Source organism: Acanthochromis polyacanthus, chromosome 4, assembly GCF_021347895.1.
Source record: "Acanthochromis polyacanthus isolate Apoly-LR-REF ecotype Palm Island chromosome 4, KAUST_Apoly_ChrSc, whole genome shotgun sequence".
Classification (NCBI taxonomy): domain Eukaryota; kingdom Metazoa; phylum Chordata; class Actinopteri; family Pomacentridae; genus Acanthochromis; species Acanthochromis polyacanthus.
In genome coordinates, this window is record NC_067116.1 from 5345302 (window position 1) to 5365231 (window position 19930).

At 35.2% G+C, this 19930-nt stretch overlaps 1 protein-coding gene across 2 annotated transcripts in view; it reads left to right on the top strand.

Annotated features, from left to right (window-relative positions):
* mcoln2 (mucolipin TRP cation channel 2) overlaps positions 1-16793 on the top strand; it is a 31355-nt gene extending 14562 nt beyond the window's left edge. Inside the window, exons 12-14 of one of the 2 annotated variants that reach the window (XM_022218063.2) lie at positions 7492-7698; positions 8147-8274; positions 16467-16793. In XM_022218063.2, the coding sequence (XP_022073755.2) occupies positions 7492-7698; positions 8147-8274; positions 16467-16503 (372 nt within the window). In that variant the 3' untranslated portion in view covers positions 16504-16793. Of the gene's footprint in view, positions 1-7491; positions 7699-7929; positions 8066-8146; positions 8275-16466 lie in introns of those variants that run through there. The other variant, XM_051947173.1, reaches the window with a different exon arrangement.
* The last annotated feature ends 3137 nt before the right edge of the window (positions 16794-19930 follow it).

The window sequence follows — 19930 nt, forward strand, 5'->3', positions numbered from 1 at the left end:
ATATTATTATTATTGCAGTACAGTTTTTTTAAACTCTAAAAACAGGAACAATATTTAAGATCAAACTTGATTAATCCCAAAGAAACTTCTTGATTTAGAAGTTTCTAGATAAAATAAAGACTTTTATTTTTACATTTAGGCAGATAGAGATCTTCTGATTAGTGTTGAAAGTCATTTCCATCCATCCATTCTCTGTACACCACTTTATCCTCACTAGGGTCGTGGGGGGTGCTGGAGTCTATCTCAGCTGACTCGGGCGAAGGCAGGGGACACCCTGGACAGGTCACCAGTCTGTCACAGGGCTACATATACAGACACACAATCACACTCACATTCACACCTATGGACAATTTAGAGTAACCAATTAACCTCAGCATATTTTTGGACTGTGGGAGGAAGTCGGAGTACCCGGAGAAAACCCACGCATGCACAGAGAGAACATGTAAACTCCATGTAGAAAGATCCCAGGCCCACCCCGGGATTTGAACTGGGGATCTTCTTGCTACAAGGCGAAAGTGCTAACCACTACGTCACTGTGCAGCCCTTGACACTGCTGGTGCATTGGACAGTCGGTGCCCTCGCACCGCCTGTCCTCTGCACCCTCGGTGCTCGGACCCTAATTCCAGGTCGGACAAAATCCCAGTTTTTCCAAATATGCAAAAAAAAAAAAGTTTTTGAAACTTGAATTAATATCTCAGGTACTGATGCAAAAAAAATATGTTTTAAAGACAACTTGAATAAAACAAAGTGTAAATCCACATTTCAACTCACAAAAATGAATCCTCCAGAAACCCTTTTGAGTTGTTTTAGGTTCCTCCAGAACATCCACAGGGTTCCTTCAGGTTCTCCTACTTTAAAGTAGATTATTAATGTTATCACTGGAAAATGTAGGATTCCTGTGTACAGAGTAATCTGAATGACAACTGTGTAAATTAAAGCTCAAACTGATTTTCTGTACATTATTTGATCATTTCCAGAAGATTAAATCTGGTAGACCTCCAATGTTTTTGATTAAAGACTTTCTACTGTTGCTGCTCAGAGAGAATTAAGTTTCTTGTTTTTGACTTTAACATTTAAAGACCCAGTAAGAACTATTCATATGTTTTGCTCTTGTGTCTCAGATTGGAAGCATGTTGGATGAAGTTCTGTTGCTTTAAATGTGATCAGTGAATCGGAGTTACTTAACTGGTTTGTCACGTTTCACTGCAGAAAACTGCAACTTGTCAGATTTTTTCTTCTGCTGTTTCAGCATATAGGCTTCAAATTGAGGAAATAAAAGAAAAAGACAGAGAAAGGCTCTTTGAGGAACAGTTTTGGACTTCTTCTTCTTCATCATCTTCTTTGTCACTTACATTTTTCTTTGTCACCTTCGTCTTCACCTTCTTCTACGTCTTCATTTTTCTTTGCCTTCTTCATCAATTTCATTTTCTGCTTAGTCGTCTTTGTCTCCTTTTTCATCTTTTTTGCCTTGACCTTCCTCTTCTTCTTTGTCTTCCATTTTTGTTTTCTTCGTATTCTACTACGTCTTCTTCATTTTTTGCTTTGTCTTCTTCATCTTCTTTATCTTTTTTGTCTTCTTCTTTGTAGCCTTCATTTTCTTCGTCTTCTTTTTTTGGTCTTTTTGCCTGCTTTCTCCTTCCTCTTCTTCTTCATCTTCCTAATTTTTTGTCTTCCTCTTCTTCTTTGTCTTCTTCCTCATCCTCATTTTCTGCTTTGTCTTCTTCGCTTTCTGTTTCGCCTTCCTCTTCATCTTCTTTGTCTCATTCATCTTCTTTTTTGTCTTCTTTGTCTTGTTCTTCTAAAACTGTTCTTCAAAGAGCCTTTCTCTGTCTTTTTCTTATTCTTCTTTTTCTTATTTTCTCAATTTGAAGCCTATAATGCTGAAACAGGAAAAATCTGAAAAATCGCAGTTTTCTGCAGTGAAACGTGACAAAACCAGTTAAGTAACGCTGATTCATCTATCACAGTTAAAGCAGCGGTCCTGTCTTTGGGTTTTCAGTGTTTTTTAGACACTTGTAGATGCAGCGTGTGGCCACCAGGTGTCAGTGTTTGTCTAACAGTGAATCCTCTGGGTCCTGTGACCAGAATCTTTGAAAGTTGCTTCGAATATCTGGACTCACAGCTCCGTCTGTCTGTGAAACAACCAGATTTTAGTTTATCTGACAGTGGAGAGGAGAAAGGAATGGTTCAGTGTCTTCCACAACCAGAAAACTGTCAAATCTTTGCAACCAAACAGACTGTAAACCTTCTAACCAGCGAATTTAAGCAGTAAGAAAGTCACAAACAAAGTGGGATGCTAAATATCTTCCTGAAAAAACAGAAATTTTAACTGCATCCCGTCGATGTTTTCACCTTAACTGGAGGATCTCTGAACTGCAGGTGCCTTCAGGGAGAGCATGAGTGTGTTTAGCTGCTGTTAAGATAAATTATTTACGGAAGTTGGAGCAGAAGTAGGCGTTTAAACATCCAGAGACAGATGTGAGATAGACAGAGGACAGCTGCCGAGCAACCCTCAGAACAAGGAGAAGGAGAATCTTCATAAAACAGATTAAAACCAATACAGCGTTAGAAAAGGAAAGTTTACAGGAAGCTAAAACTCAAATAAAAACAGGAAGTGGCGCACATGATACCAAAAGGAGAAATAATCAGTGAAACCTTAAAGAACAACATGCTGTGAATGTTTGTACTAAACATCATGAACAACCTGGAATTTCTGAAGATGATTAAGTGAAATTTCATCAGCATTCAGCCTCAGGTTATCATTTCCACATTACATCTTCCAGATCACAGAGTGTTGACAAAAAAACACAACATTTAATCACCTGGAATTGAACCATAGAGGATGTACTTTATGATCAAAACGACAAAAGTCAGACGAAAAAAACAACACAAACAAAGCAAAATATTCAAAAAACGAGGCACAAAATGATGAAAACGGTAAACAAAATGACAAACAAATACACAAAATGACAAAAATCTGACAAAAACAACAAAAACAACAAAATATTTGAAAAACACGAGGCACAAAATGATAAAAGTCAGACAAAAAACAACACAAACAAGACAGAAATATTTGAAAAATCAGACACAAAATGACAAAAAAACGCAAAACAAAATGACTAAAAATTAGATAAACAACACGAAACAAAAAAGAGACAAAACATTAGACAAAAAAGTTACGCAAAGAAATGGATAAATGACAAAAATGAGATAAGATAGAACAACAAAAATGAAACAAAATTTGACAAAAAGTGAGTAACAAAACGACAATAAAATAAACAAACACAGGCAACACAAAAAGGAAACACAAAACAACAAAAATGAGACAAACAACACAAAACACAACAAGAATTACACAAAAAAGTTACGAAGTGATGAAAAATTTGCAAAACGAGACAAAAAATTACATAAATGATGTAAAACACAAAAGAGAAACATAATGGCAGAAACATGACACAAAAACGAGACAAAATAGAGTGGTCCTCACTATATCACGGTTCACTTCTCACAGTCTCACTATATTGCAGAATTATTTCTCAGTATAGATATTTTTTCTGCAGTTATTACTGTGACAAGTTGCATTGAAGAGTAATAGTACACAACAATTATCTGCTCTTTATGCATGTTATATTTACCTGGGACTTTTATTTTGACAGACTACAGCGTACTTGTGGCAGGAAGTCATCAAACACACGTCACACTCACGGTCCTGACAACAGAACACTAACCAAACTAACTAGGCTGACTAAACCACAAAACACAATAAAACACAAACACTGATAACACTGGAACACTAACATAAACCACAATAATGACATTTAAACCCCGACTCCCCAAACTCCCATGGTGCATTGCAGAACAACAGTTCAGTCATCATGTCAGTCATAGCGACCAGCTTACAGCGCTGGGCTGTGATTGGCTCAGAGACCGTAGCATCAGTCTCCTCTGTATCCCCTGAGTATAGCTCATACGGTATATTATATTATATTATATTATATTATATTATATTATATTATATTATATTATATTATATTATATTATATTATATTATATTATATTATGGGCTGCACAGTAGAGTAGTGGTTAGCACTTTCACCATGCAGCAAAAAGATCCCCGGTTCAAGTCCCGGCCTGGGCCTGGGATCTTTCTGCATGGAGTTTGCATGTTCTCCCTGTGCATGCGTGGGTTTTCTCCGGGTACTCCGGCTTCCTCCCACAGTCCAAAAACATGCTGAGGTTAATTGGTTACTCTAAATTGTCCGTAGGTGTGAATGTGAGTGTGATTGTGTGTCTGTATATGTAGCCCTGTGACAGACTGGTGACCTGTCCAGGGTGTCCCCTGCCTTCACCTGAGTCAGCTGAGATAGACTCCAGCACCCCCCATGACCATAGAGAATGGATGGATATTATGGTATAGCAGCATTCAGTATCTGGCCTCTGTTTCACACAGAAGTCTGATCGCTGCATAGTGCTGCTCTGCGGTGATGTGTGGGGAGGATTTATAAAGCCTTAAAATAAATACCAACAAGAAAAACATTCAGAGAGCGCAATGCTCCTCCATGTGTTTGTTCTGCATGTGTATGTTATGTATGGATACCGAATCATGTGACCTAAATATGTAGCTCGACTCAGAAACACCCCACAATTTAATCAGTCAACCAACTGTTCCTTGTGTCAATTCCGATAAGTCAGCAATGACAGATTTGTAGTGGGATCATGCGATGACTGAAGCAGCGTTCACTTGTTGTCATGGTTACAGTGACGCCGTGCCAGCCGTTCTGTCGCACAATGTTAAATCTTTAACAAATCCATGGATCCAGACTATAAGCTGCATCACTGCAAAAATCTGATCACTTGGTCCTTCTGTCATTTCTGACCTTTACTGGAAGTTTCATCCAAATCCGTTTGTTTGTTTTAGACAGACAGACAGACAGACACACAGACAGGCAAGCAGAAAGACAGACAGGTAGACAGACAGACAGGCAGGCAGGATGATGGGACTGACTGCAGACAGGCAGGCAGGCAGACAGACAGATTCACAGAGAAGCATACGCTGATCGTCACATAACTCCACAGCATTCCTTGGCAGAGTTATAATAAAATAAATATTCTAGCATTGGATCTGTGTATGATTGTGTTCATTTGATTTATTTTGCTTTTTTTTTTTGTCTTTGTTTATGTTTATGTTGAGCGGTGAATAAAACCTGCAGAAAACTGTGCTGTCCTGCTGGGGATGTTCAGCATGGAAGACAGCAAAAGACATGAGCATAAAAACGCAAAATAACTGTAACCGGCCTGACCGACAGTCCTGGAGAGTGCACGTATACTTAAAGGGGAACTTGGGTTTTTTCCAACCTGGGGTCTGTTTTCATATGTCTTTTCATACATGTGAGTGATGGAGAAATGAATTTTCGACATAGCTCCAGTATTTAGCCAGGCAGGCAGCTTAGCGGCTAAGCTAGCAGCTCAGCTAGCAGCTCAGGTAGCAGCTCAGCTAGCGAAAAGTATGGGGCAGCTGGCCCCCCCCCCCCCCCCCCCCCCGCGTCAAAGTCCACCCTAACGTGCTTTTTCCCCACACTGACCGGCTCAGATAGTCTCAGTGAGTGTCCCACAACATACTAGAGATGAGAAGTGAACGAAAACCTCCACATTACCTGGCGATCGCTCTTTGTTGTGGTCTGCATCCAAATCTCAGGACGCTAGAAAGCAAATCTAGAAAGCAGAGCTATCGCACAGTTTCGGAACGAGATTTGCTTTCTAAATACTGGAGCTATGTCGAAAATTCATTTCTCCATCACTCACATGTATGAAATGACATATGAAAACAGACCCCAGGTTGAAAAAAAAAAACGAAGTTCCCCTTTAAGGTTTACAGTACGGTCCCTGTATGGCAGATCTTCGTCTACAGCAGAAGGGTCTGGAACGTAAATGAGGGACCACTGTGTTACAAAAACGAGACACAAAATGACAAAAGAACAATCTAGTATTTTAGTTTATGATCAAAACAACTTGTCATGGTCTAGAAATTATTTTAAATTTCTAGTTTTACTAATTTACAATCTGCAGGTAATGTCTTCTCTGGAATTTTTACACTCTGAGGGCCGGATTGGACCCTCTGGAGGACCACTTTTGGCTCACGGGCCTCATGTTGGACATCATCATTTGGTGAAAAAGATATTTTGACGTTTCGTTTTCATGTGAAATCAGCAGAAGTGAGATTTCTGTGGAAGCGGAACCAGTTTCGGTTCCTCCAGGCTGATATTTCCTCTCCTGTAGGCTTTGGTAATGCGTCAGACTCTCCTGTAGGCTTCGGTAATGTGTCAGACTCTCCTGTAGGCTTCGGTAATGTGTCAGACTCTCCTGTAGGATTAGGTAATGTGTCAGACTCTCCTGTAGGATTAGGTAATGTGTCAGACTCTCCTGTAGAGTTAGGTAATGTGTCAGACTCTCCTGTAGGCTTCGGTAATGTGTCAGACTCTCCTGTAGGATTAGGTAATGTGTCAGACTCTCCTGTAGGATTAGGTAATGTGTCAGACTCTCCTGTAGAGTTAGGTAATGTGTCAGACTCTCCTGTAGGATTAGGTAATGTGTCAGACTCTCCTGTAGAGTTAGGTAATGTGTCAGACTCTCCTGTAGGATTAGGTAATGTGTCAGACTCTCCTGTAGGATTAGGTAATGTGTCAGACTCTCCTGTAGAGTTAGGTAATGTGTCAGACTCTCCTGTAGGATTAGGTAATGTGTCAGACTCTCCTGTAGGATTAGGTAATGTGTCAGACTCTCCTGTAGGTTTCGGTAATGTGTCAGACTCTCCTGTAGAGTTAGGTAATGTGTCAGAGGCTGCAGGACTCTCCTGTAGGGATCCTGGATGTATTTACTGAAGGAATAAACAGAGGAAGTCCTCTCCAGGCCTCCATCCTGATCCTATCTCACTCCAGGGATTTTACTGCCCTCTGCCTTTCAGCCATCTGTCCCTCTGTTTGTCTTTCTGTCTGTCTTTAAGAAGCAGCATCTACTTTTAAAACTTGTTTAATCGTCCTCTGCAGTGGTTGAAGTTTACTTTCTCTCCGTGTTGTTGTTCTAAACTCCAGCTGTCCACCTTAAGAAGCAGCGTCTTGGTTCATACAGAAACTTTTGAAGTTGTTTAATCGTCCTCTACTCTGTTGTTCTAACTGTCCTCGTCTCACACTCATTCATCTAAAGTGACTCATTTTCCTGTTTAACTGCAGATTCACTGCAGAGACTTTTCAGCTCCGTATGGGATCAGAAACAATTTTTTAACAAGTTTTTTGTCTTTTTAACTATATTATTATTGTTATTGTTATTGTTATTATTATTATTGTTATTATTACTATACAAATTGATCACATTCCCTTAGTATGGAGAGATTAATTAAAGATTCCCTGAACTAAACCTGAGGCGATGCTGCAGTTTATTGTTTTAATATTTTATTGTGTTAATCCTCTGACTGGTTTTATTGTCGTTCCTCTCCAGTTTGAAGGTCTGAGTCGCGTGGCCGAGTGTCTCTTCTCGCTGCTGAACGGAGACGACATGTTCACCACCTTCGCCCAGCTGAAGGACACCAACACTCTGGTGTGGCTCTTCAGCAGAGCGTACCTCTACTCCTTCATCTCCCTCTTCATCTACATGGTGCTGTCGCTCTTCATCGCCCTCATCACCGACGCCTACGAGACCATCAAGGTACGTCAATCAATCAATCAATCAATCAATCAATCAATCAATCAATCAATCAATCAATCAATCAATCAATCAATCAATCAATCAATCAATCAATCAATCAATCAATCAATCCTCCATCCATCCAAGTCAAAAACCTTTATTGATCCTCGGGGTTAAACGTAGAATTTAAAGGTGCCATGTTGGGGTCTGTGAAGCTTTAATGGACTTTATTATTATTTTTCTTTTAAACAGAATTCATTCATTGCTGCTGAAGGAAAATGTTTGATTTGCAAATTGTGAGGAACTGTAGGAGTCGGACAGCAGCCGTTTAAAGTCTGGGACCTTTCCAGTTGTTCTTCTTGTAGAATAAGTCTGGATTTATTCATTCTGGATTTGTTTCTTCTAGATTTATGAGCCGTTGTGGAATCGTTTCTAACTGAGGAGCTGTTTTCTGTTTTTCCTCCACCAGAAATACCAGAAGGACGGCTTCCCGCTGACCGACCTGCAGAAGTTCCTCAGAGGGCAGGGAGATTTCCAGGTGATGGAGGAGGACAGTCGGACAGACACTGAACAGTCGGTTCTCTGCTGCTGCCGGCGGTACGAACACCACGTTTAATATGATTGTTAAAATGTTCAGAGCTGCAGAGCTGCTGTCAGAGAAACAAAACTCTTTAACGGTTTCCTTCCTCCAGATTTGTTTTCTCTCCGTATTTGATGGTTTGTTTGTCGACTTTTTAGTTTCCTGACTTGAGCAGAGAATGTATTCGTATCATCCTGGTTCAGCTCAGAGGTTTATCTTGTAGAATTTTGCTTTTTCTCTGTGATATTTTGCTATTTTTACAGCAGATCTCTGTGAGCCGCCGATCACTAGACTGTCAGAATCTATCAGAGCTCTTCCACATCTCTTCCTGTCAGAGTTCAAAATCCACATAATTTTTCTGTTTTTACAGTTTGTAGCTCTAAAAAATGTTTTTTTTTATCTGACTATTGCTGTTTTATTGTCTCATTTTTTGTCGTTTTTCTGTGTCCTTTTTGAATTTCTTTTTGTGTTGCTTGTGTTGTTTTTGTCCATTTTTTGTCCCTGTGCAACTTTTTTGTCTCTTATTTGTTTTGTTTCGTGTCGTTTGTCTTATTTTTGTCATTTTGTGTTTTGCTTTATGTATTTATTGTTTTGTGTATCCTTGTTTTCTTTTACAAAATGAGCGTCTTCGGTATAAAATTGCTGATTAGATGAAGAAAACGAAGAAAAAAGGTAAACTGATGATGGCGTTTTTGTCGTTTTCTGTCTTGCTTTCGTCATTTTGTGTCTCGTTTTTGTCATTTTACCTTTATGAGAAGCTGATTTTCTTGTTTGAGACAAATACGATCCTCATGAACCTTTATTGTTGCAGCAGCAAGGCTTCTGACAAGACTTGTGGAGGCACTTTACTTCATTGTTTACTTTGTTTTCTTGCTTTGGAGGTGTAAAATGACATTAATGACATTAACTTTGTAACTTTTTTGCCTCTTTTGTTTTGCTTTGTTTCATGTCATTTGTCTCATTTTTCTGATTTTGTTTCTTGTTTTTATCGTTTTGTGTCTCATGTCTGTAATATTTTGTCTTGTTTTGTTGGGGTTTTAAGTTTTTTTGTCTGATTTTTGTCATTTCGTATTTTGCTTTAATCGTTGTTTTCTGTATCGTTTTTGTCATCTTGTGTGTCCTTTTTGTTATTTTAATTTTTTTGTCAATTTTTTTGTCACTTTATTTGTTTTGTTTCGTGCCATTTGTCTAATTTTTTTGTCATTTTGTGTCTTATTTTTGTAATTTTTGTCTTGATTTTGTTGTTTTTTTGTCTGATTTTTGTTGTTTGTTTCATGTTTTTGTTGTTTTCTGTCTTATTTTTGTCCATTTTGTCTCTTTTGTTTTGCTTCATGTTGTTTCTCTCATTTTTTGTGATGTTTTGTCTTGGTTTTGTTGTTTTTTTTGTCTAAATTTTTGTTGTTTGTTTCTTGTTTTTGTTGTTTTGCGTGTCATGTTTGTAATATTTTGTCTGTTTTTGTTGTTTTTTTGTCTGATTTTTGTCATTTTGTTTCTCGTTTTTGTCGTTTTGTGTTTCTTTTTTGTCTTGCTTGTGTTGTCTTATTTTTGACATTTCGTGTTTTGCTTTAATCATTGTTTTGTGTCGTTTTTATCGTTTTGTTGTGCGTTTTTGTCATTTTTTTGTGTTTTTATGCACTGGACTTGAACCTGTTGAACTTCCATGCATAACTGGGATAACTGGGCCACTCTAAAGCTCACTGGTGTTCAGGTTTTCCGTCAGTAATCAGGTGTAGCGTGGTCACTGCAGCTCCGTTTCTCCTGCTTCCTCCTCGTGGCTGCAGCAGGACGTGGTGTTTTCTGACTAGCTGTGGTTTGGCTCCGTCTCTGGCGGCGGTGGAGCGATGGAATTAGCGGTGGCAGCTCAGCGGACACACCCAGAGATGGACTGATTACAGAGGAACACAGAAGAACCTCCTCCTCAGCCCACCGACGGTCCTTCTGCTGCAGATAAACAGTCAGAAGAGTTTAGTTCAGGAGCAGGAAGTGGAGCTCCAGAGATTATTATTAATGCTGTCGTTCAGTTTAACAACAAATTCAGCCGGAAACAAACTTCACTCAGCGCAGATTTAGGACAGAAAAATAAGTGTTGAATGTAAAAGTCTCTATTAAAAATACACTCAATTATTTATTTATCAGGGACACCATGCTGGTCAAAGGTTGGACCGCCGTTCTGTTTGTGTTGCCTCTGTCTCATTTTTTGTCTCATTTTCAACCTCTTTTTTGTTTTTTGTCTCATTTTCAACCTCTTTTTGTTGTAGGATAACGTTACTTTTAAACCAGTAACTCAGTCAGAAAGCACAGTTTTACCTTGCTGACATGTTTCCACGTCATCTACCAAAAGTAACATTATCCTATAATAAGAAGTGACAAAATGAACATTATCCAGTTCTTTTTCTTGTTTTTGGTCAAATTTTTCATCATTTTGAATCCTTTTTGTCCTATTCTTTTCATTTTCCAACTTTTTTGTTGCTTATTGTCAGATTTTTCTCATTTTCAGTCTTTTTGTACAATTTTTTCATTGTAAATCTCTTTTTGTTGTTTCTTCTCTAAATTTTAATCTCTTTCTATCTGTTTTTATTGTTTTGTTGTCTATTTTTTGTCATAAATCTCTTTTTGTTGTTTTGTCTCGTTTGATGTCATTTTCAGTCCTTTTGTTCATTTTGTTTCACTTTTTTCATTTTCAATCTCTTCTTTTTGTTTTTGTCTCATTTTTTGCCATTCCAGTCTTTTTTGTCATTTTTTAAATTTCATTTGTTGTCATTTTCAATGTCTGTTATTTTTGTCTCATTTTTCTCCTTTTTTAGTCTTTTTGTTGCTTTTTCTCATTTTTTGTCATTTTCAATCTTTTTTTGTCATTTTCAGTCTGTTGTTGTTGTTTTGTCTCCTTTTTCCTTATCTTCAATCTCTTTTTGTCATTTTTTTCTTACCATTTTTAATTTCTTGTTGTTGTTTTGTCTCATTTGATGTCATTTTCAGTCCCTTTGTTGATTTTGTCTCACTTTTTGTCATTTTCAATCTCTTTTTGTTGTTTTTGGTCTAATTTTTATTTTCAATATCTTTTTTTACTCTTTTGTCTCATTTTTGTCATATTCAATCTTGTCTCATTTTTGTCATTCTCAGTCTATTTTTAATGTTTTTTGTCATTTTCAATCTCTTGATGTTTTTTGTTTCGTTTTTGGTCATTTCTAATCTCTTGTTGTCTCATTCTTTTCATTTTTAATCTCTCTTTATTGTTTTTGATCTTATTTTTTTGTCATTTTCAATCCCTTGTTGTTTTTTGTTTCGCTTTTGGTCATTTTTAATCTCTTGTTGTCTCTTTCTTTTCATTTTCAATCTCTTGTTGTCTCATTCTTTTCATTTTTAATCTCTCTTTATTGTTTTTGATCTTATTTTTTTTGTCATTTTCAATCCCTTGTTGTTTTTTGTTTCGCTTTTGGTCATTTTTAATCTCTTGTTGTCTCTTTCTTTTCATTTTTAATCTCTTGTTGTCTCATTCTTTTCATTTTTAGTCTCTCTTTGTTGTTTTTGATCTTAGTTTTTTGTCATTTTCCATCTCTTGAGGCTTTCTTCAGCCTCAGCAGGTCGTCTTGACAACGTCTACATGAATAAATGTAGTTGCTGCCGTGTGATTGGCTGATTAGCTCTTTGTGTTAACGAGCAGTCGGACAGGTGTACCTAATAAAGTGGCCGGTTAATCTGTAGCAGTATAAGTTAACAGTGGTAGAAACAAATCAAACAGTTTGTATAGAATCAGAAAGGATGTAGCTGAGGAGGCAAAGAGCAGCTTAATGTCATCATTTAGAGTTGAGTTCAGTAGAACGCTCTCACTCTGCCTCCATCCCTCTTTATTTAATCACATGCTAATTATTTCCTAATGAGCCGTAATGAGTCACACTTTATTGCGTTTCTGTTCACCACATCTCATCCAGCACCACTCGGAGTCGATTCCTCTTTGCCGCCTACAAAAACTTTGTGGCTTTTGTTTCTGTTTTCTGAGAGATTCCAGAGTTATAGAACAGTTTGCTTCTGTTTGCTTCTTGTGTTGTTGCTGTTCAGGAAGTTTCTGCTTTTGTCGCCATGAGATTTTATCCTGTGAGTGAATGAGAGTAAAAATATGTTGTTTATGCCAAAAAAGCAGCTCCTGTAGCTGTTTATACTGATGGAGTTCAGCTTCACATGTTATTTCAACCTCTTTTTGTGTTTTTTATCTAATTTTTTGTCATTTTTAATCTCTTTCTGTGGTTTTATCACATTTTTTGTCATTTTTAATCTCTTTCTGTGGTTTTTATCTCATTTTTTGTCATTTTTAATCTCGTTTTGTGGTTTTTATCTAATTTTTGTCATTTTCAATCTCTTTATTGTGTTTTTGTCTCATTTTTTATCATTTTTAATCTCGTTTTGTTGTGTTTTTGGTCAATTTTTTGGCATTTTCAGTCTTTTTGCTGTTTTTGTCTTATTTTTTCAGTCTCTTTGTTGTTTTTTGTGTCATATTTTGTCATTTTTAATATTTTTGTTGTTATGAAATAATAATAATAATAATAATAATAATTTTTATGTAAAGCGCATTTCGAGGAACTCAAGGACACTTTACAAAGGAATGAAAATCAAAGAATAATTAAATCATTTTTGATCATTTTTTTTGGGCATTTTCAATCTTTTTGTAATTTTTATCTCACTTTTGGTTTTATCTCTTTTTTTCTGGTCTTTTTCAATCTGTTTTCATTGTTTTTTTCTCATTTTTGCCATTTTCAATCTTTTTTTTTTTTTTTTTTTACCATTTTCAATCTTTGTAATTTTTTGTCTCATTTTTTTCATGTTCAATGTTTTTGTTGTTTTTTGTCTTTTTGTCATTTTCAATCTCTTCTAGTATTTCTTGTCTTTTTTCATTTTCAGTCTCTTTTTTAATTGTTTTTCTCTCATTTTTTGATATTTTTAACCCCTTTGTTGTGCTTTGTCTCATTTTTGTCATTTTCAAGGTTTTTCTTGTTTTTTTTCTAATTTTCTACTCAATCTCGTAGTTGTTTCATATATTTTTGTCGTTTTCCTTTTATTTTTCTTGTTTTCTGCCTCATTTTTTGTCATTTCTGTCTCTTTTGGACGAGGTTCTGATGTTTGTACTCACTGTAAGAATACTTTTAATTGGAAAACAGCTGAATTTATTGCCAGTGGGAGAGTTTTTCTCTGCCATCATGATTGCTTCAGTAAATATTAACACTCCGGATCGCTGCCTGCATGTTTGACATCCGTTTTCTATCCGGGTTTTCCTGCTCTGAGCATTGAAGGAAGTCTAGTTTCAGTTACAGAGCCATTATGTAATAATGTGGAATGAAAATGAATCTGCATCGTCTCCGTGAACCGACAGAAAACCACCAGCGGCCTTTTAGATTTCTCTAAACTTTGTCATTAGTAATCGCTCCGAGCCGCTCAGACTCTGTAATGGCCGTCATTTGCAGCCTCTGACCTGAGGAAATGTAATTTTTATGACTTTTGGTCTCGCTGTGCTCGTAAAAATTAGATCATATCCTCAGCAAACATGTTTAATGTCTGACTGGATGAAATTTCATCTGCATGCGATCGGCCTCCTCCTCCTCCTTCAGCGACTTATCGTGTTTAGAAAGCAGGATGAGAAGGAAAAGTCGTCTTCTGGTCAGATTTAAAGTTAAAACCTGGAGCCACAATGTCTCGTTTTTAGTTAAAATTATAATGACTCCACAGTAATTTTTCCTTATTTTAATAATTTAATTGAAATCTTGAGAGTAAAAATCCAAACAAAGTTTCTAAAACTCTAGACCAGGGGTGTCCAACAGGAGGCTCGTGGTCCAGAAGTGGTCCTCCAGAGGGTCCAATCAGGTCCTCAAAATGTAAAAATTACAGAGAAGACTGCAGATTGTAAATTAGTAAAACTATGAATTAAAATCATTTCCAGACCATGACAAGTTGTTTGGATCACAAAGTAAAATACGCGATTGTTTGTTGTTCTTTTGTTGTTTTGTGTCTCATTTTTGTTGTTTTTTTCCACATACAAATGGGCATGGCACTTAAAGAGGACACAATATCATTTATATAAATAGAGAACAGTACAGGGCCCAAAATGGAGCCTTGCGGCACACCCTTATTAATAATCAAAAAGTCTGATTTGGTGTCACCTGATTTAACACATTGACGCGTGTCAGACAAACAGTCATGAAACCAGGCACATGCAGTATCGCTCAGTCCTACGTTGAATAACTTACTTATTCAAGTAAGTTGTCCTTTTTTGCCTTTCTTTTGTTGGTTGTCTCATGTTTTTGTCGTTTTGTGTTTCCTTTTTGTCTCACGTGGGTATTTTTTTGTCTTACTTTTGTCATTTTGTGTTTTTCTTTATTCATTGTTTTGTGTATCGTTTTGGTCATTTTGTGTGTCCTTTTTGTTGTTTTGTTTCTTATTTGTCAATTATTTGTTGCTTTGCACCTTTTTAATCATTTTTTTCTCTTTTTTGTTTTATTTCATGCCATTTGTCTCATTTTTTGTCATTTTTTCTTGTTTTTGTTATTTTTTGTCTGACTTGTCTGACTTGTCATTTGTCTCATGTTTTTGTCGTTTTGTTTCTCGTTCTTGTCGTTTTGTGTTTCCTTTTTTGTCTCGCTTGTGTTGTTTGTGTTTTTGTCCTTTTTTTTTTGCTGTGTAACTTCCTTGTCTCTTGTTTTGTTTTGTGTCATTTGTCTCAGTTTTGTCATGTTGTTTTGCTTTATTCATTGTTTTGTGTATTGTTTTTGTCGTTTTATTACATGCTTTTGTCATTTTTTTCATTTTTGTCATTTGTTAATTTTTTGGTGCTTTGTGCCTTTGTTGTCAAACCTTTTGTGTCTTTTTTGTTTTGTTTCATGTCATTTCTCATGTTTTTGTCGTTTTGTGTTTAGTTTTTGTCTCGCTTGTGTTTTTTTGTCTTATTTTTGTCTCTTTTTTGCGCTTTGTAACTTCTTTGTCTAATTTTTTGTCTCTTATTTGTTTAGTTTCATTTTTTTTGTCTCATTTTTGTAGTTTTGTGTTTTGCTTTGTTCATTATTTTGTGGGTTTGTTCAGAAAGTAGGTCGTCCTCAGAGTTAAAACCTGATTCCCAGAATGAATCTGTGTCCTGATACGACTTCAATCGTTTGTTTATGAAGCAACATTTTACGGAGGAAACCCACCAGTTGGAACAGGCAGCTTCAGGTGTAAATTCCAGCGTAAAGAGTCAAATAATGTCAACACAAAGGATCGGTGTGTGATTCACTGGATTTTCTGATGAAATGTGACGGCTGCTGCCTTCCAGGATCTGATAGCTGCTCTTAGTGAAGCCAGAAGAGGCGGATCAGTGACTTCAAACCCAAAACATGAAGGATTTCTGCTTTATTTCATCTTTGTTGAGTCACGGATGTCTAATATTACAGAGAAATACTTGTCTGTCGTGGGCGTAGAGTGTGACAGTGAGGCAACGTTTTTAGTTGATGCATTTTTTAAGAAACTTTTAAAGCTTAAAAAGTTTATTATTATTTAAAAACAAGTTTTTTTTCTTTAGTAGGAAGCATCATGACTCCCTGTTTTTGGCTCCAGTCCTTTATGAGCTGCAGATTTAATGAGTGTCCGACTCGGTTAAAAGTTTCCAAAGACTTCGAAATTCTGTCAGAACTTCAAATTATCACGGAAGAAAAAGTTGGTTTGAAGAAAATGCAGAGTTTGGATGTAAAATAACAACATCTGACGAAAAAACACAGCTGTTTGTTTTGTTTTTTATTTTAATTTAATGTGATTTGATTTAATTTAATTTTACTGCATTTTAATTAGAATTTACATAGTTTTAAAATTAAATTAACTCTGATTTTACTTTAATTCATAGTTGCATTTCTTTTCTTCATTTTATTTTCTTTTTTAGATTTGATATTTTAATTTCTGGGAGTTTAATAAATTTATTAATTTCATTGTACTTTATTTTTAACTGTTTAAGATTACAGGGATGATGAACATTAACCAACATTTCTATGAATGTGTATTTTTATATTTTTTGTTGTTTGCTTTTTTAAATCCTGCTGCATTTCTATCAGGCTGCTGCAATGTGTGAGTTTCGCTGGTTTAAAGTTTATTAATTAGTAAAATAACTGGTTGTATTAGAGGTCTGTGAATGAACCCTTTCTATAACGACTAAAAGTTTCTGTTTCCATGGTAACGAGACTTTGTTTCTGCTTCTTTACAGAGTTCCGGTAAACGACGAGGCGATCCCGATCAGCTGACGGCGTCCAGAGGAGACGGTTTAAGGAGGAGAGGATGAAAAACCAGAAGAAGATTCAGCTGCAAAATCCTGGAAAGTTTATTTACTGAGAAGCAGTTCCTTTCTGTGGAAGTGGAACTGGAACTGAAGCTGGAACTGAAAGCAGAATATTTCTGATGTTCATCTTCATCTGCTGGAACTCTGGAGGATTTAAAGATTTGCACAAACCAAAGAACTGGATTCAGTGTTTTCTCTGAATTTGAGCGTCGACTTGTAATTTATTTGTTGTAGTAAAAATAATCTTTTCATTTATTCTTTGTCTCTTTTCTTTGCCGCCACACATGAAGCTTTAAAGAAATTAATCTGCAGACAATGAACTAGAAAGAGTCACCTGGTTAGATTTATAATTTATGAGTCATTTGGAGCCAGAACATCTCATTTTTAATCAAAATCATGACTCCACAATTAATCTAATTTAATTTAATATTTTTAAATTTATGTTTAATTCATTTCAATGATTCATTTATTTTTAATTTATTCTTTTATTTAATTTAGTATGATTTAACTTAATTTGTAAAATTTTATTGTTTCTCAGATTTTTAAAATGTGTTACTTATTTTTAAAATTCTTTCAATATCTTTTAGTTTAATTTTACTTAATTTGGCAAATTTTATATCATTTAATTCAGTTTTTGATATAATAAAATTTAATTACATTTTTAAAAATGTAAATAACTTCAACTTTTTTAAAAATTTACTTTCATTTTATTTTATATTTTTATATAATTAATGCATTTTTAATATTATTAATTTAATGCAATTCAATAAATTTTTAAATTTAATGCAATTTAGTTATATTTTAAAAATGTAATTTAATTGAACCTAATATTTTTTTATTTTTTTTAGATTTTTTTAAAAATATTTTAATTATTTTACTTATTTTACCTTATCTTATTTTAACTTACACTGCAACATCATTTATTCATTTTTAATTAATTGTTTTTGTCTATTAATGTGATTTTATTATTGTTTAATGTAATTCAGTTAATTTACCTTTATAGAATTTTTGTAAATGTTGGTTTATGTTATTAGATTCTTTGAGTTTAGTTCATTTTACGTTGACTTACACAGTGGCGTCATTATCTAATTTTATATATTTCTGGTTACTTATTAATTCATTCTTAATTTTTCTAATTTTATGTAACTTCAATGTATTTTTATTTAATGTAATTAGATAATTTTACTTTAAGGTTTTTTCATTTTATTGACTTTTACTACATTTAAAAAAAATTCATTTAGTTTATTTTTTGACAGTAACATCATTAAAATTTTTTATATTTATTTATTTTACAAATTTATTTTTATGTTATTATTTGAATTTAATATAATTTAGTTAATTTATTTTTTTATTTTTAAGTTTTTACTTAATTTTTATATTTAATTTATTGTATTAATTTCTTTCTAATTATTAATTTATTTTTAACTTTACTAATTTAATGTAGCTTTATTATTATTATTTAATGTAGTGTAGTTAATTCAACTTTTAAATTTTTTATTTTATTATTTTGTTGGATTTTTAAAATTTTATTTATTTTACTTTTACTCACAGCAACATCCAGATTTTTTTTCTAAATAATTACTTTACAATTATTATTATTATTATTGTTATTATTATTATTATTAATATATATATATATATATATATATATATATATATATATATATGTATATATGTATATATATATATATATATATTATATATAATTAATATTATTAGTTTTTATTTCATGTAATTTAGTTAATTTAAATTTTTAGAATTTATTTTAATTTTATTTTATTGTTTTCAGTTTTGTGTTGTTGATTGTGATCATGATTTTATTTACTTTTAAATATTTATAATTAGATTTTGGTTTCGTTGACTCTGACTCCTACATCAGCTTCATGTGAGCAGCTGGATCCTGATGAGATCATTAAAAGCAGTGAATAAGTCCAAAGGTCTCTCTGGTTGTGTAAACATCTCCACAGCTGGATGGAGGTTGAGTAAGAGCAGAGTTTTCCACGATGACGACAGAACTCATCATTAAATGTGCAGCAGGTTGTGGAGTTTAGACAAGTCTGAGCAGGACGTCTTACCTGGACAGGTGATAAAATCAGAGATCGTTGGGTTTCATCTCTGCTGAGTCACTTTGATGAAAACATCTCTGGATTTCTTCAGATTTTAAACAGAAACTCCAGATTTCTCCCTCTGAGGAGTTCAAATAATGGCATCACTTTTCAACACAACAGGATGACAAGAACAGATGCTAATAACAGATGTTAACAACTGTTCTAATAACAGATGCTAACAGATGCTAATAACAGATGCTAACAGATACTAATAACAGATACCAATAACAGATGCTAATATGCAGATGCTAATAGCAGATGCTAATAACAGATGCTAATAACAGTTGCTAATAGCAGATCCTGTTGTGCAGATTTTAGGAAAATAGGAGTTAACGCTGCATTAAAGTCACATTCTGACCAAACATGGAGCTCTAAACACAATTTAAAGAGAAAGTGATCAATGAAAATGACGCAGAAGGATTCCAAAATAACACAAAAAGTGGTTCCAGAAATCAAATGACCTCACACATCATGAAAACTCTGGAGCGGCTGGTTTTACGTCTCCTGAGGCTTGAGGCCAAAGACAAACTCGATTCTCTGCAGTTTGCTTACAAAGAACACATTGGAGTGGATGATGCCATCCTCTTCATGCTTCACCGTGCCCTGTCTCATCTGGAGGAACCTGGAGTTTATGTGAGAATCATGTTCTTTGATTTTTCAAATGCATTCAACTCCAACCAACCCACCATCCTCAAAGACAAGCTCACAGAGATGGGAGTGGATCCTTCCTGTGTTTCATGGATTACAGATTACCTGACAGGAAGGCCACAGTTTGTCAGGCTGGGGAACTGTGTTTCTGGGACATTAATGAGTAGTACTGGGGCTCCACAAGGAACAGTCCTGGCTCCATTCCTGTTCACTCTGTATACATCTGACTTCAAATCCAGCACTGAGTCCTGCCACATTCAGAAATACTCTGATGACACTGCAATGGTGGCATGTATCAGAAATGGGCATGAAGCTGAATACAGAGATCTGATAAGTGCCTTCAGTGACTGGAGTCACAAAAACTGCCTGCTACTCAACGCCTCAAAGACAAAGGAAATGATCATGATTTCTGCAGATCCAAACCTCCTCTTCATCCAGTGAACACTTGTGGACATGGAGGTGGTGACATCATATAAATATTTAGGTGTCCACCTTGATAATAAGTTGGACTGGTCTACAAACGTAGACTTCATCTACAAAAAGGACCAGAGCCGACTTTATTGCCTCAGAAGACTTTGATCACTAGACATCTGCAGTAAGATGCTGCAGATGTTATATCAGTCTGTGGTAGCAAGT